Source organism: Lissotriton helveticus, chromosome 3_1 (genome assembly GCF_964261635.1).
Source record: "Lissotriton helveticus chromosome 3_1, aLisHel1.1, whole genome shotgun sequence".
Lineage (NCBI taxonomy): Eukaryota > Metazoa > Chordata > Amphibia > Caudata > Salamandridae > Lissotriton > Lissotriton helveticus.
Window position 1 is genome coordinate 28,559,274 of NC_136061.1, and position 23,330 is coordinate 28,582,603.

Consider the following 23,330-nt stretch of genomic DNA (forward strand, 5'->3'; position numbering starts at 1 on the left):
ATGGGGTTAACAGTCAGGATGAAACAAAGTAATATAGAGGTAGGTCTGTTCCAACACAGGCTTGTGGAGTACGATTCTCTCTCTGGTGTCCAGGTAAGGGTTGTCAATCCGGTGTGTCCAGGGGTCCTTGGCTGTGTGGGGATTGCAGTTAGGGTCCCGGAGTGTACTCCAAAAGGGAAGAACAAGAAAGAAAGCAGCTGTCAGTTATGGCACCCTATGGGGGATCGCTAACCATCACCATACCACATGCACAATTGGTCGAGAGTGAGGGCAAGGAGGTGAGGTGTGGAGAAAAGCGGGAAAACTGGTAGGCTGACAAAGAATAGCGACCACCACCGCAGCGCTTCCGTGTCACTCTCGTCCTCTCCGGAGCAAGTATTGCCATATCTCCTGCACCTAGCCAGGCGGGACTCTCGCATTCTTCCATTAAGATTCATCTTGCGGAAATTTCTAGATACAGACGATGCCTGGATCAATCTTTGTTGTGGTCTCATAGACTTATTAAAGAATTTTTGAAAGGTCTCTTTAGGGCCTATCCACAGGTTAAATCTCCTCTAGTGCTGTGGCAATTAACTACAGTTTTGTCACAATTAATATGATCCCCATTTGGGCCTATACACAAATGTGACTTAAAATATTTCTCTCTTGGAAAGAGGCATTTCTCTTAGCGATTACATCAGCCAGACGCATGAGCGAAATTCAAGCTTTCACTATAAAACATGCATATCTTTTATTTTTGGCAGACAGGGTTATTCAACGTACGAATCCTTCCTTCATACTGAAAGTGCCATCCTTTATTATCATCTCAATGAGCCTAAAATCTTGCCTACATTTTTTTCCAAATCCGTCCTCGGTGGCAGAAAAGCCTCTCCATTTTCTGGACATCAAACTCTGTTTGAAATTTTACTTGCAAAGCAGAAGACTTTTTCATAAGTCTTCTCAGCTACTGATTTTATTCTCTGCACCCAGGAAGGAACTCCCCCTTACTAGGACCAGTATTGCTCGTTGGGTTACTTCAACACTTCAACAATTGTCTTCTGCCATCAAAAGGCTGGCCATCCATTGCCTGCAAGGGTGGAGGCTCATCCGATCAGAAAACTGGCAACTTCATCAGCCCTGTTTGCGGGGGCATCTCTCCCTGACATATGCAGGACAGCAACGCGGGCGAGCATTACTGCCTGGATGGTTGGAGAAAGGCAGATATGGCCACAGGACAGGCTGCACTTTGTCATATCTTTAACTAAGGTAGGCGGCGTATAGCCATCCTGGTTTATTTATTTACTTTTTAATTTTTTTATTTATATATATTATTTGAGTGTTCCTATTTGATTATTATTATTTGCATTAATACATAGTTTCCATAGTGAGGTCATGGTGGGATAGTTCACCTTCCCGTCTTCATTTTTACTTCTATTTATTGATGTACTGCTATTTAATCGGATTCAAGCATGTGAATCTATAAAAGATACAACACTGGAGGAAAAACAAGTTACTTGTGGTTCTCCAGTATTGATATATTTTATAGATTCGCAAGCGACTCACCCTCCTCCCCGGTAAGGCTCACAAATGTACCTCAGAGTACCTTATTATATTTTTGCACAATTGTGCGTGAAATCTGAGGTGTGGTGGCTCTGTGGAGAGGGTTACTCTGAGGTCTGTGCTGTGATTGGCTGAACTTTGGATGTTATAAAATGAGTTTGAGAGAGTGCTCAATTGAATTTTTCTTTCTATTGAGGTCTATGGTAATGTATTCAGTACTACTATTTCTACTGTTACCGTGGGACTCCCAGTATGACGACGGGGAAGATTCAAGCATATGAATCTGTAAAATAAATCATTACTGGAGGACCACAATGTACAGGTAAGTAACTTGTTTTCTTAAGTGTATATGTACGTCCTTGATTGACTGTGTGGCTGAATACATGGATGTATGTTTATGTGATTAAAATAGAGTCTTGTGGAATTGATTTCTGCATGCTTATGTGACAATTTGCGAAATCTTTTGTGGTTGGCTGTATGTTTGTTTAATCAAGTTTATGGGTACTTGTCAGGTGGTGTCTGTGAATATGTATGGAATGAGCAAGTACTTTTGTTGTTGCTTGTGTGGGTGTGAGTTTCATTGATTGGATCAATATTTCTGTGATTGCGTGAGAGCTTAAGGAAATTATTATTCAGATGCTTGTTTGAAGGAGTTAGTGGTACAGAAATAATTATGTTCCTTATTTTCTAGAGTTGCTTCCATCGGTGTTACAAATGGCCCAGTTTTCTGTGGCGTGGTTGGACATGCCTTGAGACATGAATATACAGGTAAGTACTATATATTTCTTAGGTCACACGTAATGACAATATAATTTATTTTAGGTGTTTGGAGGTTGTTAGATTTGCTGTTTTCAAGAGCTAGCTACTTGCACATGCTTAGAACATAAAGGAAAACTGGTGGAATTAAATAGTTTAAGTACAGGATATTGTGGGTCAATAAGGCAGAGGAACAAGTTACTTACCTTTGGTAATGCTGTCTGTGGAAACCGTATCAAAACACACATTTCTCATCCTGTGAATGCTTCCAGGTGCCAAACAATTTGATCAGTATTTCTCTTGTGCATTAGTAGGATGCATTATGGGGCACAGCATCAGATCCGCCCCACACCAGATATGACATTTTGTTTTAGCTAGTTCACTGATCCACCTCTCAATAGGTATTGCATCAGCATCTATTCAAGAGGTGAGAATAGAAATTTGTATCAGAAGAATAGGTTACCTTCCTTCGGTAACGCTCTTTCTATTAAAGGCTCTTTCTAAATGCAGAGTGGCGCTTAGATTTCTAAAACAACTTAGTAATCCGTTTCTTCTGGGCCTGTATAAAGAAAAGGAAATATTACTCTCCAGATATTTAAACAGACTTTGATGCATTTGGAGACTGGCGTTTTGTCAATTGAACATTAACCCAACACGAATAAGACGCGTCAACAGATTTTTCTTCCAGTTCTGTAAACTGACATATCACATGTTTAATTTGTATGTGTGCACAGGTCCTTGGTTTCTAATGTAGATGTTATGTCTGTCAAACATTAATTAAGGGGTTGTGAGGGTCACCCCTTACCTGTTAGCACCATAACATTTGAGTCTGGTTCAATTTACTTGCCAGCTACCTTGCGGAGCACAATCACTCCCTCACACTAAGAACCCTTTGTTTTGGCTAATATGATGTATTTGGAATTCCTTGTATTTTAGGTTGAAAGAACTTTTGGAATTTTATCTATTCTATTTAATTATGATGTATAGAGCTTTTATGATCTTTTTCTTTAAGATCAAATAATGTTTTATGATGATGATGATGAACTGCAGATTCCTCACTGACCTTTCTAGCCTCCCTATTTTGTGAATTGGACTCTGTCCATTAAAAAGATCCCAATTCTAGGAATTTACAAGTCTGTCTCAACACTTATTTCTGTGACTATCTTGTTATGTTATGGTATGTTAAAATATACTTGTATAGCGCACGTACACCAGGTTGGTTTCTTGGCGCTGCTCTGAAGTGTTAGACTAAGATGTCACTAGTATGCCTGTTTGAATAGCCAAGTTTTTTGCAGTTTACGGAAGCTCATGAGATTTGTGCAGGATCCGATCTTAAGTGGCAGGGAGTTCCAGAGTTTGCACCTAGGATGGCAAACCTAGCCCCCCAGCACGTTTTAGCCTAAAGGATGGTATAGTCAGGCGGTGCATGTGGGCGGATCGTAGATTGCGGGTGGGAATGTTTCTGTTGATCGAGCTGTTAATGAATTTTGGGCTTTTACTGTTCAGGGATTTGGATATAATGCATCCTACCTTGAAGGCGCATCTCTGGGATACTGGGAGCCAGTGTAGTTTCTTAAGAAGAGGAGTAATATGTTGACGCTTGTTTTCTTGAAAAATCAGCCTAGCCGCCTGGTTTTGAACCATTTGGAGGCGGTGGGTGAGATAGGCCAGGATGTCAAGGTAAAGAGAGTTGGCATAGTTGATGTGTGATGTGTTAAATGTAAGTTTATATCTCATCGTATGAGTGGCTTGCCAACAAAAGACCTAGGGCCTGATTCAGATGTCGGCGGAGGGAATACCCCGCCACAAACTTGACGAATACCCTGTCTGCTGTTTTACGATCCTCGTAGGATAGAACTCGATCATAATATGGTAGACAGAATATCTGTCATATTTGTGATAAAGTGTTCCCCTCCACCGACTTCTAAATAAGGCCCTCAATTCCCAAATGGGAACAGTCTTGGCCAAAAAGAACTTGCAGACTTTGTACCTATAAAATTGAAACAATACTACAAAAATACTATACTACTCATTGTATGCACCTGTCCAGAGTTACTAGACCGCCCAAAAAACTGCTGCAACAATAATTATAAATAGTTGCCATACAAACGTGCAGACAAGCAGTGATTCCGAGTCTGAATGAGCAACACACTCAGCTGAACTGTAAACTTGTAAAATGTATGTTCATAGCAGCTACTATACTTCAAGAAATGGTCCCATAAACAACAGTGAGCCATCAAAATACTACTGTTTCATTACAAACAAAATATAGTTATGAAGCATGAATGGCCAGTTCACCGCCCAGGGACAAACTTATATATTTAAAATGACAATAACTGTTTATTTTCCACCTTTTATTACTTGTGACAAATCTTTTTAATCCTTTTTGTTATAAATGTAGGCTTTTATCATGATAAGATTTTTTGTAATGATTTTGATTATTTCGACTATTAAGGTTATACAACTATATATATACATATATATGTATATTCACTGAAAAAACCATAGGTTATAGACCATATATAGTTAGGAATTAGCATTTAAAATACCTTATTTTACTCACACAAAACCATTGAAATTCCATATATAGTTAGTTGCACTAACTATATATCGCGCACCCGCAATCCACTGCTGATGATGTCACATATTACATCATTCATGACATGGTCAGTGACATCACTGATGACATCACTGATGACATCTCAAATGACATCACTGATGACATCACTGATGACAACATCCAGTGACTGTATGTTTCTGTAAAGTTAAAATATGTCTTACATATTGAAGAATGAGTGGATGTATAAGTGTCTGGACGAAGGATTTAGTAGGTGCATGACTGAATGTATGAGTGAGTGATTAAATGTGTCTCACTGAGTGCATGGGTTAGTGACTAAACTGTCTTAATTTGTGCATCATTATGTCTGTTGTTCTGTAAACTGCTGCATGTGTTGATCAGTAGCTATATGAGTAACTATATGGGTTATTGATTGATTGCCCAAGTATTTGCATGGGAGACTGAGTGTGTGTGTGGCTGGCTGGGAGGTGTGTGACTCTGTGCAGATCAATGTGTACGTGTATCAATGATTGTATAAGAGAGTAAGTATGTGTTAGTATATGGTTGAAAACGTAAGGTGCTCTATGTTTAACTGTATAGATTAGAAAATGGAAGTGTGATTGATTCTTTACAGGACTGACTAGGTGTGTGAGTAACTCCATGGATGAGTGGCAGAGTGTGAGTGTCTGTATAGGTGTATGAGTGCATATGATAGTGTTGTAAAGATGAGTGATTGTATGTATGAATGATTGTATGGGTGAATGAGTGAATGTGTGTGTAGACATAGGAATCAGTGAGTGCGTATGTAGTAACTGGTATTGGTGTGTCAATGGTTTCAAAAATTATACTCTGTATTTAACACTGGGTGTAACAGAGGTTATATTAAAATGTGAGGAGATGCATTGTATTGTCACATGAATGATATCATCAGTGATGTGGTCATTGATGTAAAATGAGATGTCATCAGTGATATCATCAGTGATGTCATGTGAGATGTCATCAGTGATGTCATCAGAGATGTCACTGACCATGTCATGAATGATGTAATATGTGACATCATCAGCAGTGGATTGCGGGTGCGCGATATATAGTTAGTGCAACTAACTATATATGGAATTTCAATGGTTTTGTGTGAGTAAAATAAGGTTTTTTAAATGCTAATTCCTAACTATATATGGTCTATAACCTATGGTTTTTTCAGTGAATTTTCAAGGTTTTGTAAATGCTAATTCCTCACTATATATAGTCTATAACCTATGGTTTTTTCAGTGAATTTTCAAGGTTTTGTAAATGCTAATTCCTAACTATATATGGTCTATAACCTATGGTTTTTTCAGTGAATTTCAATGGTTTTTTAATAGCAAATATCATAAGCTGTCGAATGTCAAGTACGTGGTAAGTAAAAACATTTTCGTGTTTATGCACACTGATCTGCTTTGAATGCTGCCCCCCCCCCTCATTTCTATTAGGAGTACTCTCTCTTTGCAGATAGTGAAGGGTAGTTAACGCAGGCCTTTGCCCCCGTTGTAATCCGTCGTGCCTGCTTCTCTCTCTATTTGATTGATTGTTATCCAAGCATTTACTGTTTTAGAATTGGTACTCTTTGGTTCATTCTCTATTTACAAACAAGCACAGAGTCGCAATACTCTGTTTAGTCTTTGCAGATAGTGAAAAATCGTGTAAAAAACCAAAAGGAATCGAGCAAAATCAGTAGGCCACTAATGGGATCTCTTTTTGACCTCGCTAAAATAGAAACATTAGGAACAACCCCTCATGAGAAATACGAAACTAGTGAGATAAACTGAGCTCCTCAACATGATGGCTGCAAGACAGCTCGGCTCCGCCACCCACCCCGCCCAAAATAACGATAAACTCTATCCAAATATTACAAATATATACAACACACCAGCAAAGTAACAGGGTAAAACATTTTATTAAATAACTATTTACATAACTATTTTATACTTTTTGTTGCCCGATCCGGCTAACTCAATCGATCGAGCATGAAACTCATGCACTCTGATAGTTCAAAGTTTTGAGGAGTGCTTGTTAGACTGTCTGAAGCTTATTTGCACCTGCTACAGCTTCACTATTCTCAATGTAAGTGGGGGCTGTTTGAGGACGTGACTGCATTTGAAAACAATGTGATGCGGTGCCTCCCTGAACCGCTTGACGGAGGCCCCCGAGGGACGGTGTGATGGCTTTTTTCTCTATGGGATTTTTGAAAATTCTATGTCTAATAACTTTGGCGTTTGTGGACGGAATAGGCTGAAATTTTCAGGAAAATGGAACATTTTGTTTCTGACCAGCCCCTGAAAATTTGGGGGGGGGGCGAGAAAAAAGGGGGGTCCCAAAACGCGTTTTTTTCATGTTAATTTCCATAGGGCGGTTGGCCTCACTTTTAGCCCGAACGGCTGAATGGATTTGCACGAAACTTGGCAAAATTGTAGGGACTGGTAGCCCGATGTGCCTTTGCTAGGTCTCAATATATGTGCTCCAGTGGATTTTGAGAAATTAACGTTCAAAAAAAGATATATATCTGTAACAGCGCTCCGGGCAGCGATCCGTTTCGCGTACTTTTCGCGTTACGGAGCTTTGCGAAGCGAAGCTGATTGGCTCTCCGGTGTCTGTAAACATTCCAAACAGTCCGTAGCGGCCGCCATCTTGTCTCTCGGTAGGATCGAGAGACAAGAGGAGGCCAAAGCGAAGGGGCAAATGACCATAAGGGGGCATAGTAGATCCTCCCTGACCCCCTAGGTTTGATGTGGAGGCTTTAAAAGAGCCCCGAGGGGCAAAATAAATAAATAAATAAATCGTTTTTTTCGTGGGGTGCGCCCGGTACGCGTAACGGAAAGCGGACTGGGGAGCGTACTACACCCCTCTTCAAAGGAGTTACAGTAGATCAAGGCCCCCACCCGATGAGATCCGTCACACCACACGCGTTCCTACTATCTGAAAACCATCCTGTATTGTGATTGGGGAGGGGACCGAGCCTGAAGCGGAAGATTCCAGGGATGCCTCTTTGTACATCAAAGTTTTTACAATTATGTGTCACATTAAAAATATATAGCACTCCAACAAAGTAGTAGGATTATAAAACTTTAATAACTTATAAATATATACAACGCAACAAAAACAGTAAATACATTTAAACATTTTGTTGAAAAAAGAAGCAACAATGGTCAGTAGCTGTGTTTTGTGCGAATAGTCCCAAGGCAGCACAACGTGCTGAGTTCTGGACGGCACCCAGGTGATGTTACCTGGGTGCCGCACTGGTTTTTGGTATCCTACAATGCAGCTCCGAAAAACGGCGTGGGGCGTCCCGGGGGGTGGCCTCGTCAGTAGCGGTCTGTTGTGTGAATAGTCCCAAGGCGGCAGAACGCGCTGAGATGTGGATGGCACCCAGGTGATGTCCAGTAAGTTGCCGCACTTGTTTTGGTATCCTACAATGCTGCTCCGAATAACGGCGTGGGGCGCCCCGGGGGGGGGGGGGGGGGTGAGGCGGCGTGAACGGGCCTCCCCAGGTGGAGGCTCGTCTGCTGTAGTGGGGCGCCCCTTTACCGTTTCAGTTGCCATTCCGCCCGCTTTTGGTACACTGTGCCAAAATCCGCCATTCAGCTGAGTTGCGCCCACTCTTGCGGTGCAGCGATAGGCGGCTGCCACAGGACTCTCAAAATGGCGGCAGGCTCTTTCCTTTTTGGGCCTGGTCCATTGAAATGGCCCTGGGACACCTTGGAACTCGGACACTTGTCTGCTAGGGCTTGGGCTCCATTCTCGAAAGCGTCCCCTCAGCCTTGAAGATTCTACAAAAGTCTTGGGGGCCCGACTCCCGCAGGCTTCTGGTGGGGAGCGGCTGCCATGATTGCTCGAGGAATGGCCACGACGGAGCTACGAGATGGTGGTGCTCTCATGCTGACGCCAGCTTCAGTCTGAAACATCCAGAAACACTGTAGACTACCAATTCGATTAGTTCCGGTAGCGCCCCAACGTGACCCGGTAGAGAAGAACTTGCCCTCCTCTCTTTGACTGATGGTTCTTGTTGCCTGTCCCTTCTGTTGTCATTTAACAGAACTATTTAGCCTGCTGAAAGGGGTTGTGTTCCGACCGCTGGTTGGAGGAGACATTTTGACTATATTCTGGACCTGCGTTGTCGCGTAATGCGTCAAATGACGCGCCGCGTTAGCGCATCCGGAAATGCTCCGGTGCGCAGCTTCCCGTAAGCGATCCGGGGCGCGGCGCGCAGCGCGTAACGTAAGCATAGCAGGTCATGTGACTTGTTAATAAAACTTTTCATTGGTTCATTTTACTTTTCTTATTCTAATGATGAAAGGCTTGGTCATATGACCTAAAAATTACACTTTTTATTACTTTCGAACATTATTTTTTCTTAAACATATATGTTATAATGTTCCAGGCTAATTTACTTTCCCGGAAAATTTACAACTGTCCTGCAAGTAAAATATATTCCTTTTTCGAGAAAAAGGGCGTTTCTCCGTCCCATGACGGAGCCGTTGAGCAAAAGAGGCTCGGCCTGCTGTCTTAGTCGCCGATACGCCTGAATATCAGATTCTTATCGATCACTTTATGTTGCAGGAGTAGAAAACACAACAGCCCTTGACCATTTATCTTTACTGCGTTCCTGCGTATTATACCTTTTACCCTTCATGTAATTGGACTGCTTTATTTCACTTGCCTTTTACTGATTCGAAAACAGTGACTATTATTAAAAACTTTACCAATGTAAATACTACTACCATGTTTTCTTTTAAAAACCTTTATTGTGAAAATGTCAGTATACAAATACGGGCCTATAACCACGTGGGCCGGCCACGGAGCAAACTGTAATCGTATATGATGAGGAGACATTTACACTGTAGAGGAACGTAACGGGCGGGCCATTAGGTTGCAAGAACTAAGGTGTCTAACAGTTGCGGAATCGGTGGACGTACATTTTATAATTAAAATACTTCAGGGCCAGTTACAATAAAATTATCTAGATATACATTTGCGGGCAAGTACCATGGGTGACGTTAATTCGAACTTTCAATAGTACAGTAATCAATAACACATCAGAACTTAATATCAATAGGGATGTCGAAATATTCAATCAATTCTCGTCCCCGCCCGCCATGTGCTTCAAAACTGCATACGTATCTCGTGATATCAAGGTTGTGCAACCAGTACACAACAAGGAGTTACGAGTCCCATTTATTCCGGCGCCATTTTGGGCGAGGACGGCAGGTCCAGGATATAGTCAAAATGTCTCCACCAACCATCGACTATGATGATGTTCATATGCTGTATTTATTAGAGTAACACTCATCTGTCCACATGAAATTAATTTGCCACAATCTAAACATGTCATTTTAATCTTTCCAAAGTTCTTCTGAATATTTGGGACCGTTTCCCTTGCCTCTGATGCTGTCAGTGCCACTTCTTTGGTGAATGTACTGGCAGGTCGGGGGTTGTCCTCCAAATCTCTCTTTTGTGCAGCACTATAATTAATCGGTGCCACCTCTCCATATGACGATGCATGGTATAATTACCATAACTATATTTTTTTCGGTTCCTCTGGAGAGTACATCGTGGCAGATGAGGCAGGTAACGTACCGTGCATTTACCTTTTTTGCATGTAGAGGCAAGGAAAAAAAATGTGAGCGTCCGAGTTCTAAGGTGTCCCAGGGCCATTTTAGTGGACCAGGCCCAAATCCAAAGAACAGGCCGCCATTTTGAGAGTCCTGTTGCAGCCGCCTGTCGCTGTAGCAGCAAGAGCGGGCGAAACTCAGCTAGACGGCGCTCCACTGAAGGAACATAGACTTGCTGTGGACCTTTCATCTTTTCAACACACACCAGTGCGGCAACTTGCTAGACACCACCTCGGTGCCATCCGGATCTCGGCGCCCCACTGCAGATGAAGTGCCTCCACATGGAGGGAGAGACTCGTTTGCGCCGCCTCCCCCCGCTTCTCAGAACTCTCAACTATGACACCACCTCGGTGCCATCCGGATCTTGGCGCCTTGTGCTGGTTCCGGCCTATTCACACATCGGTCCGCTACTGACGCCACCTCACAGGCCAACGGGGCACCCCACGCCGACTTTCGGCGCAGCATTGTAGGATGGCCACACCAGTGCGGCAACTTGCTGGACACCACCTCGGTGCCATCCAGGTCTCGGCGCGTTGTGCTGCCTTCGGCCTATTCGCCGCAAGTGCGCACGCAACTCAGCTGCATAACGAGTGAAACACTAAGGGGCGCCCCACTGCAGCCGAAGAACCTCCATCTTGGGGGCAACGCACAGCATCACATTGCTTTCCAATGCAGTCAGATCCTCAAACAGCCCCCACTGACTGACGCGAACTCACAGGCCAACGGGGCGCCCCACGCCGACTTTCGGCGTAGCATTGTAGGATGGCCACACCAGTGCGGCAACTTGCTGGACACCACCTCGGTGCCATCCGGATCTTGGCGCGTTGTGCTGCCTTCGGCCTATTCGCACATCGGTCCGCTACTGACGCCACCTCACAGGCCAACGGGGCACCCCACGCCGACTTTCGGCGCAGCATTGTAGGATGGCCACACCAGTGCGGCAGCTTGCTGGACACCACCTCGGTGCCATCGGATCTCGGCGCGTTGTGCTGCCTTCGGCCTATTCGCCGCAAGTACGCACGCAACTCAGCTGCATAGCGAGTGAAACACCAAGGGGCGCCCCACTGCAGCCGAGGAACCTCCATCTTGGGGGCGACGCACAGCATCACATTGCTTTCCAATGCAGTCAGATCCTCAAACAGCCCCCACTGACTGACGCGAACTCACAGGCCAACGGGGCGCCCCACGCCGACTTTCGGCGCAGCATTGTAGGATGGCCACACCAGTGCGGCAACTTGCTGGACACCACCTCGGTGCCATCCGGATCTTGGCGCGTTGTGCTGCCTTCGGCCTATTCGCACATCGGTCCGCTACTGACGCCACCTCACAGGCCAACGGGGCACCCCACGCCGACTTTCGGCGCAGCATTGTAGGATGGCCACACCAGTGCGGCAACTTGCTGGACACCACCTCGGTGCCATCCGGATCTTGGCGCGTTGTGCTGCCTTCGGCCTATTCGCACATCGCACATCGCTACTGACGCCGCCTCACGTGCCAACGGATTTTCTACGCTTTTTATAGCCCTATGCCGCATAACAGGTCATGTGACTTGTTTATAAAACTTTTCATTGGTTCATTTTACTTTTGGTTTCCTAATGATGGAAGGCTTGATCACATGACCTAAAAATAACACTTTTCATTGGATTAAAACATATTTTTTTCCCAAACGATGAAAGCCCCACCTTGTTTCTGGATGTTTCAGACTGAAGCTGGCGTCAGCATGAAAGCACCACCATCTCGTGGCTCCGTCGTGGTCATTCCGCGAGCAATCATGGCAGCCGCTCCCCACCGGAAGCCTGCAGGAGTCGGGGGCCCCCAAGACTTTTGTAGAATCTTCAAGGCTGAGGGGACGCTTTCGAGAATGGGGTCCAAGACCTAGCAGACAAGCGTCCGAGTTCCAAGGTGTCCCAGGGCCATTTCAGTGGACCAGGCCCAAAAAGGAAAGAGCCTTCCGCCATTTTGAGAGTCCTGTGGCAGCCGCCTATCGCTGCACCGCAAGAGTGGGCGCAACTCAGCTGAATGGCGGATTTTGGCACAGTGTACCAAAAGCGGGCGGAATGGCAACTGAAACGGTAAAGGGGCGCCCCACTACAGCAGACGAGCCTCCACCTGGGGAGGCCCGTTCACGCCGCCTCCCCCCCCCCCCTGGGGCGCCCCACGCCGTTATTAGGCGCAGCATTGTAGGATACCAAAACCAGTGCGGCAACTTACTGGACATCACCTGGGTGCCATCCACATCTCAGCGCGTTCTGCTGCCTTGGGACTATTCGCACAACAGACCGCTACTGACGAGGCCTCCCCCCGCACCCCCCGGGACGCCCCACGCCATTTTTCGGAGCTGCATTGTAGGATACCCAAAACCAGTGCGGCACCCAGGTAACATCACCTGGGTGCCGTCCAGAACTCAGCACGTTGTGCTGCCTTGGGACTATTCGCACAATACACAGCTACTGACCATTGTTGCTTCTTTTACAAAAAAATGTTTAAATGTATTTACTGTTTTTGTTGCGTTGTATATATTTATAAGTTATTAAAGTTTTATAATCCTACTACTTTGTTGGAGTGCTATATATTTTTAATGTGACACATAATTGTAAAAACTTTGATGTACAAAGAGACATCCCTGGAATCTTCCGCTTCAGGCTCGGTCCCCTCCCCAATCACAATACAGGATGGTTTTCAGATAGTAGGAACGCGTGTGGTGTGACGGATCTCATCGGGTGGGGGCCTTGATCTACTGTAACTCCTTTGAAGAGAGGTGATTCTTTACAGCTGGGGCCATAAACTACATCTGCAGGGCTAGGTGATAGCCTGGGACCGGCCTGGGCAATCGGACACAGAGGAAGAGGAGTGTCAGAGGGTGCGGTAGTGAATAGGGCGAAAGGGAGGTGTCGGGCGGGCACAGGGTGTGATTCTCAAGGAAGAGCAGCGCAGATGGGGGGAGGTTTATTGCCCATGCATAAGACAGAGAGCAGGGGTGACCAGTGCCTGGGGGAGATGCTTGCGAGGGTGGGGAGCCATGCTAAGGATCGACAGCGTGCAGAGAGTGGGTCTGGTCAAGGCATCTAAAATGGCTACCGTGCACGACAAAAGTGTGGCATTTGAAAAAAGGCAAGATGGCGCAGACAATGTTTTTCAACACTTCCTGATTTCCTTCGAATCGAACGTTAACAGACGTTATCTCTCCCACACTACCGGTCCCCCTGGGCTTAAACGCCGAGATGGTTGGGACTGCATCCCGTGGAGATAGGCCGAGACGTCACTCGGCAGAAAAAAAACAAAATAATCAAAAAAAGTCTATAAACATACAATAAGTTAAAAGTCAATCATTCTTGTTTCCTTGTAGTACGCTCCCCAGTCCGCTTTCCGTTACGCGTACCGGGCGCACCCCACGAAAAAAAAACGTTTTTTTTTTTGTTTTTTTTTGCCCCGCGGGGCCCTTTTAAAGCCTCCACATCAAACCTAGGGGGTCAGGGAGGATCTACTATGCCCCCTTATGGTCATTTGCCCCTTCGCTTTGGCCTCCTCTTGTCTCTCGATCCTACCGAGAGACAAGATGGCGGCCGCTACGGACTGTTTGGAATGTTTACAGACACCGGAGAGCCAATCAGCTTCGCTTCGCAAAGCTCCGTAATGCGAAAAGTACGCGAAACGGAGCGCTACCCGGGACGCTGTCACAGATATATATCTTTTTTTGAACGTTAATTTCTCAAAATCCACTGGAGCACATATATTGAGACCTAGCAAAGGCACATCGGGCTAACAGTCCCTACAATTTTGCCAAGTTTGGTGAAAATCCATTCAGCCGTTCGAGCTAAAAGTGAGGCCAACCGCCCTATGGAAATTAACATGGGAAAAACGCGTTTTGGGACCCCCCTTTTTTCTCGGCCCCCCCTTAACGAACCCCCCCCAAATGTTCAGGGGCTGCTCAGAAACAAAATGTTCCATTTTCCTGAAAATTTCAGCCAATTCCGTCCACAAACGCCGAAGTTATTAGACATAGAATTTTCAAAAATCTCATAGAGAAAAAATCCTAACTATATATACCTACTGGCGACCGCCAGTAGGTAATATATATATATATATATATATATATATATATATATATATATATATATATATATATATATATACATATTCTTTTTTTTAATTTTTTTTATTTTTGAAAACCTTTATTGTGCATAGTAAGCGTACAGATACGGGCCCACAACCATACAGGCCGGCCTCGAAAGCAGTCAGTAGCACAAAAAGTAAGAATAGATCAACCCAGCAGTCCCAAAGAAAACCCATGCGAAAAGTGTCCAAGACGTGACTCAAATAAGACGGGACCGCTAGGAACAGGAGGAATCAGGTTAATTTTTAAAAGTTTTGTAGAGAAGAAGGATCAGATGCATTCAATCCACCGAAAGCAAATGGCAGGCAACGAGCCAGCGAGTTAGCAGCAAAACGAGGGAGAGAAATTAAAAGCAACAAAGGATAATAATCATCAGGATAATTGCACAATAAAACAGTACATGTTGGCCATCGCCCGCCCCACGGACTCAGTACACCCAAATCCACGAAAGTGACAGTATCAACAGCGGAGAGAATAGGTATCACTACCCCGAAGCACCTGACTGACCCAAAGGAAGAAAAAGAAAAAGGAACCAAGAAAAGACGAAAGAAATAAGGCCCATAGAAACTGAAACTTAAACAAAATCCCTACCCCCAACCCCCCACCCTGCACGTATGCAGAGGCTACGGCCTACCCCCCCCTAGCAACGTGCCTGTCGCCCACAAACCGAACCCGAAATTTAGAACAGAAAAGGGAAGAAGAGAAGAAAAAGAAAAAACATAATACACAGAAGACCGGAGGAGGGCCAGCGGATATTCTCAAAACTACCATCACATTTCACTCCGGCCGCCCGATCCCAGACCCCGCGACCAATACAATACCCATGGTCGATATCCCCGGCAGTCCATCAGTGTCCCAGCAGTACAAGTGAGAACAGTCCTGACAGGATGGGAGGCACACTCAACCCTGCCCCCTGCGATGCGAAGCAGCGACATAGTCCAGCCTCATGGTAGACATCTTGAAGGAGGCGAGCGAGCCAAGTATCCAGATCCGAGTGGGGGGACGACCAGGAAAGTCCATCCGATACACAGCCATGTAGATATCAGTGGCACAAGAAGGAACAGTGTACAACAAAGATCCTCCAGAATCGACAAGCCCAGTCAATAGGAGCCGCGTCAGGATGGGAAGCAAGTCGTGCCAAGGACCTCAGGAAGGGCAGCTAGACATGGCGCCCGGCTGCGTGGCTCCAGCCACATCGCATCTCCGGAAACTTTAGTTCGCCCCAAGGATAGTACAGCCGGCACCTCAAAAATAGTAGGATCTCGCACCCTCAGCGTGCCGATAGCAGCCCGAGAGGAGGAACAACAGAAGGCAGAAGCAGAGTGCGGCAGAGTGTCCTGCTCCCGGAGGCATCCATGATCAAGCAATGGAGTCGCAGGTGAAATCACATCTAGCCGGTCGCCCAACCCACGGGCAGCAGTACGTAGAGCCGCTCTCAGAGCAACTAGGGCGCCCAAAACGTCACCGATCAGCACTGGTGCATCGGGGAGAGAGGATTCAGCAGTCTTCTGCACGCAAGGCGAACAAATGCAGCACTGTCCCATAAGCCGTCCACCATCACCCTTCGCAGGCAGCTGGGCACCGTGCAGACACGAGCCATGGCACAACCAGGCTTGAGGCACAGGGGAAGCACACTCCATGTGCACAAAGTATCAGCGTGATGTGGGCAGACAGCAGTGTCGTCGGTAGCAGCCCAGGGTCCGCTGTCCCAGGAAAGGAGAGCAGGCTGTAAGATGGCGCCCAGCCCAGCTCGTTGAGAGACAAAGTATCCAGCAAAGACGTCTCCGGGTGAAGGACACGATACAATGTGTTCCCCGCATCGGTGGCACGCGAGCCCGTGAAGCGATGAAGCAGGTTGCAGGGAGCAGGACGAGCCTTACACCGCCGTGTCCGATCCGCCGGTAATGGTGGCTGTTATTATGAGCAGGGCCGGCCCCAGTCCGAGAACAAAGACCCGGCCACAGCCGCGCAGCGCCAGGAGGAGGCGGAGACGTTCCAGTATTCTCACTGCCGGGATCGAGCAAGAAAACACACCAATAGATCCGGGGTCGCCTCCCGGTTCCGCCGACGTTACTCAATAGGAGGATAGGCAACAGGATAGAACGGAAAACGGGAGAAAGGCGAGAGGGTCGGCGGAGCGGAGGAATCAGGCGGCCATCATGGTTGGCGGTTAGGCTCCTCCTCCCCTATATATACATATTCATTGAAAAAACCACAGGTTTCAGGGTCATTATAGTTAGTTGGACATTTCACTCGTATAAAAGCAGAGAAATTAGGCAGTTATAGTTAATTGAGCTACCTACAATTTGCACTCCCGCAATGCACTGCTGATGACATCACATATAACATCATTCATGACATGGTCAGTGACATCATTGATGACATCTCAAATGACATCACTGGTGACATCACTGATGACATCATCCACATGATAATCTGATTTCCCCCTCATACCCTAATATAACCTTTGATACACCCACTCTAAAATACAGACTACCATTTTCAAAACCATAGACACACCAACACCAGTTAGTACATACCCACTCACTAATTTCTATGTCTACACACACATCCACTCATTCATCCATACAGTCACTCATACATGCAGTCAACTGTCAATACAGCATTCTCATATGCACTCACATATCTATACAGACACTCACACATCGCCACTCATCCATAGAGTTACTGACGCACCTAGTCAGTCATGCAAAGTATCAATCACATTCTCATTTACTCACCTATACAGTTATACACACACCACCTCACTTATTCAAACATATACTAACACATACTTGCACTCTAATAACTAATACAAGCACACACTGATCCATACTGCCACTCTCACAATCACTCCCTCTCACATATAGTCACGTATACACTCCAACACTCACATATACTGCCTTTCACATATGCAGTTACTCACACATATACCACTGAGGCATCCATTCACTCACAAACACACCCATACACATACTCACCCACCCATACAGCCCTTCACAGATGCACTCTTGAACCTATACACCCAGTGAATCATCCACTCACACAACTCTGCACAGAGTCACACCCCCCACCCATCCACACAGACACTCAGGCACGGTGATGGATCAAGCCCTGATCTTTTGACTGGGTAGGAGTGTTCTGCTTAATTCAGATACTCTGTCCATCACCACCCCCCTTTTTGAATCATTTTAGCCACCACAAGTGTGGAAGGGTATGCTCAGATGTGAGTCCCTTGCTCACTGCACCATCAGGATTCAAGCAAGCCGGGCCGAAGACGGCTGCAATGCCAGAAACTGGTCCCCGGAAGCTTGTTTCCTTTCCAGTAAAGAATTGGCTTGGTAGTTTGGTCTGCCCTGTTCCCATGATGCACTGGGCCAGGGCCAGACTAATTTGCATGTAGCCAGGTTCTGAACTGGGATGGTGCAGTGAGCTAAAAATCGGTGATGGATCAAGCCCTGATCTTTTGACTGGGTAGGAGTGTTCTGCTTAATTCAGATACTCTGTCCATCACCACCCCCCTTTTTGAATCGTTTTAGCCACCACAAGTGTGGAAGTGTATGCTCAGATGTGAGTCCCTTGCTCACTGCACCATCAGGATTCCAGCAAGCCGGGCCGAAGACGGCTGCAATGCCAGAAACCGGTCCCCGGAAGCTTGTTTCCTTTCCAGTAAAGAATTGGCTTGGTAGTTTGGTCTGCCCTGTTCCCATGATGCACTGGGCCAGGGCCAGACTAATTTGCATGTAGCCAGGTTCTGAACTGAGATGGTGCAGTGAGCTAAAAAACGGTGATGGATCAAGCCCTGATCTTTTGACTGGGTAGGAGTGTTCTGCTTAATTCAGATACTCTGTCCATCACCACCACCCTTTTTGAATCATTTTAGCCACCACAAGTGTGGAAGGGTATGCTCAGATGTGAGTCCCTTGCTCACTGCACCATCAGGATTCAAGCAAGCCGGGCCGAAGACGGCTGCAATGCCAGAAACCGGTCCCCCCAAGCTTGTTTCCTTTCCAGTAAAGAATTGGCTTGGTAGTTTGGTCTGCCCTGTTCCCATGATGCACTGGGCCAGGGCCAGACTAATTTGCATGTAGCCAGGTTCTGTACTGGGATGGTGCAGTGAGCTAAAAAACGGTGATGGATCAAGCCCTGATCATTTGACTGGGTAGGAGTGTTCTGCTTAATTCAGATACTCTGTCCATCACCACCCCCCTTTTTGAATCGTTTTAGCCACCACAAGTGTGGAAGGGTATGCTCAGATGTGAGTCCCTTGTTCACTGCACCATCAGGATTCAAGCAAGCCGGGCCGAAGACGGCTGCAATGCCAGAAACCGGTCCCCGGAAGCTTGTTTCCTTTCCAGTAAAGAATTGGCTTGGTAGTTTTGTCTGCCCTGTTCCCATGATGCACTTGGCCAGGGCCAGACTAATTTGTATGTAGCCAGGTTCTGAACTGGGATGGTGCAGTGAGCTAAAAAACGGTGATGGATCAAGCCCTGATCTTTTGACTGGGTAGGAGTGTTCTGCTTAATTCAGATACTCTGTCCATCACCACCCCCCTTTTTGAAACGTTACTAGGACTCAGGCCAAACATTTCAGCCAGAGGTAGCTCTGGATCCTGCAAGAATGGACCAGCTACCTCCTAAGAGAAGGGGCAGGAAAGGTAAGGGATTATCCTCCTTTCAGACTCCAAGGGGGGCAGTCTGCTGAGGGAGATGACCTTAGCCCATGTGAAGGAATTGTTCCAGAGAAACTTGGGCTTGGCACAGCAGAGCTCTTGGGTGCAGGGTGCCCTTCATGGGCAGACTTGAATCTAGTGCAGAAATCCTGCCCCCTCTTGAATAGCTCAGATAGCAAGCTACTGCTGAGAGGTCATGGAATGTCAGTGAGTCCCATTGGATCTATTGGGAAGATGGGCTCCTGTTTTCTGAGTGTTGAGACCCCAATCCTAGTGCCACCAGGAGGTTGGTTATACCTCAGAAATGTAGGTGGTGTTTTTTATCCCCAGCACATGACATCCCCCTTGAAGGACATCTTGGGCAAAGCAAGACTTGGGACAGGCTTGTCCCTCACTTTCACTGGCCCCAAATCTGAGGGTACCAAGGAGTTTTATTGCTCCTGTTTCACTACAAAGGCCCGTTTAATTCCCATTCCAGTGATTGGGGTTCCACTTGAGAGGGTAGTAATAAACATTGTTGCTCTCTTAAACCCTCCAACAGCATCTGGACATGGTTACATCCTACTGATGGTAGTGGACCATGCCACTAGGTATTTAGAAGCTTCTCCACTTAGGACCACTACAGCTCCTGTGGTGGCTAGGTCCCTTCTGGGAGTATTTTCCAGAGTGGGGTTCCCTAAGCAGGTCTTACCAGACAGAGGTACAAACTTCATGTCTAGCTATATCACTGCAATATGGAAAGACCGGTGTGAACTACAAGTTTTCCAAACCCTTCCATCTACAATGCAATGGGCTTGTTGAAAGGTCCAACAAACCCCTAAGGGGTATGACCATGGGACTCCCAGAAAATATCATACTAAAATGGGACGTTTTGCTACCTTGCCTTCTCTTTGCCTATAGAGAGGTTCCTCAGGAGGGGATGGGTAAGCATGGGCGTAAAATCCGCTCCGATCGCGGATTTTTCGGATTTTCGGTAAATTCGCAATCCGCGAACTCTCGCGAATTTGTCGAAAATCCGTGAATCCGCTCGCGGCAGATTTTTTGCTTGGTTGCGGCGCGCGGCGTGGTGCACGGCGTTCACTTTCCGTCATTAAGCGTTTGCCGAGTTGTTTTTCTCGATCATATTTTACGAGTGCCGCGCCATTTTGGATCTTGCTGCGTGATCCCGCGGGAGTTTGGCGCCCGCGAATACGTAATCGCGGCTTGCCACCGTGCACAGCACACCTCGCGAGAGTTCGCAATTGCGAACATGTAGTTGCGGCGGAAAGGAACAATCTCGCACTCGCGAAATAGAGATTTTGCAATTCTGCACAAGAAAATCACCAGCAAACAGTGTGGACATCCAGTTAGGGGTCCATTGTGTCTGGTTAAGGAGGGCTGGCAGCAGCCTCTCAAACCTCCCAAAAATGACATAGTGGACTATGTCCTTGGCCTGCATTCTCATATGGCTATGTACATGAAGAAGACCAGCAAAAACCTTGAGGCCAGCCAGGTGCTTCAGAAAGCTTGGCATTAGCAAATGATGTACTGACTGTTCACCTGCCAGGACAGAATGTGTGGGTGTTTGAGTCTGTGACCCCAGCAACTGTCCACGACAAGTGGAGTGGCCCCCACACTATCCTAGAGAAAAAAGGTGAGGTCACCTACTTAGTTGACATAGGCACTCCGAAAAGTTCTCACAGAGTTCTTCATGTGAACTGCGTAAAGCCTTTTATTGACAGGGCTGACATGAGCTTGCTCATGGCAACTGATGAGGGACAGGACAAAGAGAGTGACATTCTTACTGATCTCCTCTCTCAGGACCCTGTTGATGGGTTAGTTCATGAAGTAGCCTCTGCAGGTAGCCTCACTGACCAGCAACAAACTGAGTATAGGCAAGTCCTCAATCAGCTTCCCATCTTGTTCTCTCTGACTCCCAGTAAAACCTCTGGTGTACCCATGAAGTGGACACAGGTGATAGTCTGCCTGTAAAGAGTAAAATCTACAGACAGAATTTGAGGCAATACCTGTTTGGTCCTCAATTTATTGTTCAGACAGACCATAAGCCCATCTAATGGCATAAACAGATGATGGGTGAAAACCCCAAACTTTTGATGTGGTCCATTTCCCTACAGGGGATAAACTTTCCTGTGAAACATAGACTTGGTAGTAACCATGCCAATGTGGATGAACTCTCCAGGTAATTCCATTTCACTTAGAAAATGAAGACTCAGCTGGACACAGTTAGTCTCATCTCCTTTCATTTAGTGAGGGGTTATGTAGGAAAGTAGGATCTGTTTCATGGTTACCCCCACTTTTTCTGTCATTATGTTTTTTTGTACTAGTCTGACTGGGATCCTGCTAATCAGGACCCCCAGTCACTTTGCTTCCTCCCTAAATTGAACATGGTAAGTACTTACTGTACCTCCACGATTGGCTACTGGTGTACCCTTTAAAGTCCCTATATAAAGTACTATGGTACCTAGGGCATTGGTACATCAGGGGTCTCCCATTGACTGCAGCATTTATTATGCCACCCATGAGAGACCATTCAAACTGGGTCTACATGCCTGCCATTGCAGCCTGTGTGAGTTGGGGCTTGCACCTTTCACAACAGATATTCAGTTCCTTATATCAGAGGTCATTACACTTAAACCTTATAAGTCACCCATGTGGCAGGCCTTTCAGTCCAGAATACAGAGTGCTTGGATATAAGTGTGAGGGTGCCCCTGCATGAGCAGGACACCCCTGCAAACCCTGAGTCGATTTTCCAGGCTTTGTAATTGCGGTCAGCCATTTTAATACATATAGTGGGCATCAACCATTACAAGATGTCTATCTATGTAGTGGCTGCACCAAACCCAGTCATGTTTGACATCAAACATGTTGGAGTCACACCTCAACGCCGATTCCAGTGTTGAAAGTATGATCCCATGTACTCGGGTCTCCCTTGGGATACCCCCTTTACTCCTAGTTACAGTATTTCAGGGTCTGACAGCAATGTGCTAATATATTTACTTTATTGTTATTGTTAATTGATAATTAATTGGTAATTAAATAATGTTAATTAATTTTGGGTAAAGGAGTATTTTTAGGGTTCAGGGTCAGTTTTCAGTTTTTGGGTAAAGGGGTATTTTTAGGGGTCAGGGCCAGTTTTCAGTTCTTGGGTAAAAGGGTATTTTTAGGGTTCAGGGTCAGTTTTCAGTTCTTGGGTAAAGGGGTATTTTTAGGGTTCAGGGTCAGTTTTCAGTTTTTGGGTAAAGGGGTATTTTTAGGGTTCAGGGTCAGTTTTGGGTTTTTGGGGTACAGGGGTATTTTTAGGGTTCAGGGTCAGTTTTCAGTTCTTGGGTAAAGGGGTATTTTTTGGGTTCAGGGTCAGTTTTCAGTTTTTGGGTAAAGGGGTATTTTTAGGGTTCAGGGTCAGTTTTCAGTTCTTGGGTAAAGGGGTATTTTTTGGGTTCAGGGTCAGTTTTCAGTTCTTGGGTAAAGGGGTATTTTTAGGGTTCAGTGTCAGTTTTCAGTTCTTGGGTAAAAGGGTATTTTTAGGGTTCAGGGTCAGTTTTCAGTTCTTGGGTAAAGGGGTATTTTTAGGGTTCAGGGTCAGTTTTCAGTTTTTGGGTAAAGGGGTATTTTTAGGGTTCAGGGTCAGTTTTGAGTTTTTGGGGTACAGGGGTATTTTTAGGGTTCAGGGTCAGTTTTGGGTTTTTGGGGTACAGGCGTACAGGGTAAAAATAAAATAAATTTAAATTTATTTTAAATCAATTAAATGAAATTAAAAAAAATAAAATTACATTAAATTATTAAGTTTTTAATTTATTTTAAATGTATATGTATTACTTTTAATTTTTAAATTATGTTTTGAACAACATACAGCCAATATATAGGGTATTACCTACTCAGCTGAGGCAGATTTCCCTACCACCAAGGACATCTCCGGATTGAAGGTGAGTAGAAGTTTTCTGAGACAGCACGATTGAAGTACTCAGGTAGATCGTAAAATAAGAACCCACATAATGTTGGTGGTGCCATAGCATGTAGTTCCCACTAATCTGTAGGATCAGCGCGTTT

General features: G+C 45.8%; 1 protein-coding gene across 5 annotated transcripts in view; it reads left to right on the forward strand.

Moving 5' to 3' along the window:
* ADCY10 (adenylate cyclase 10) overlaps positions 1 to 23,330 on the forward strand; it is a 4,100,562-nt gene that overhangs the window by 1,350,275 nt on the left and 2,726,957 nt on the right. For all 5 annotated transcript variants that reach the window (XM_078679137.1, XM_078679136.1, XM_078679138.1 and 2 more), the window contains one exon: positions 2,231 to 2,307. In XM_078679137.1, coding sequence (XP_078535263.1) covers positions 2,231 to 2,307 — 77 coding nt within the window. The remainder of the gene's footprint in view (positions 1 to 2,230; positions 2,308 to 23,330) is intronic.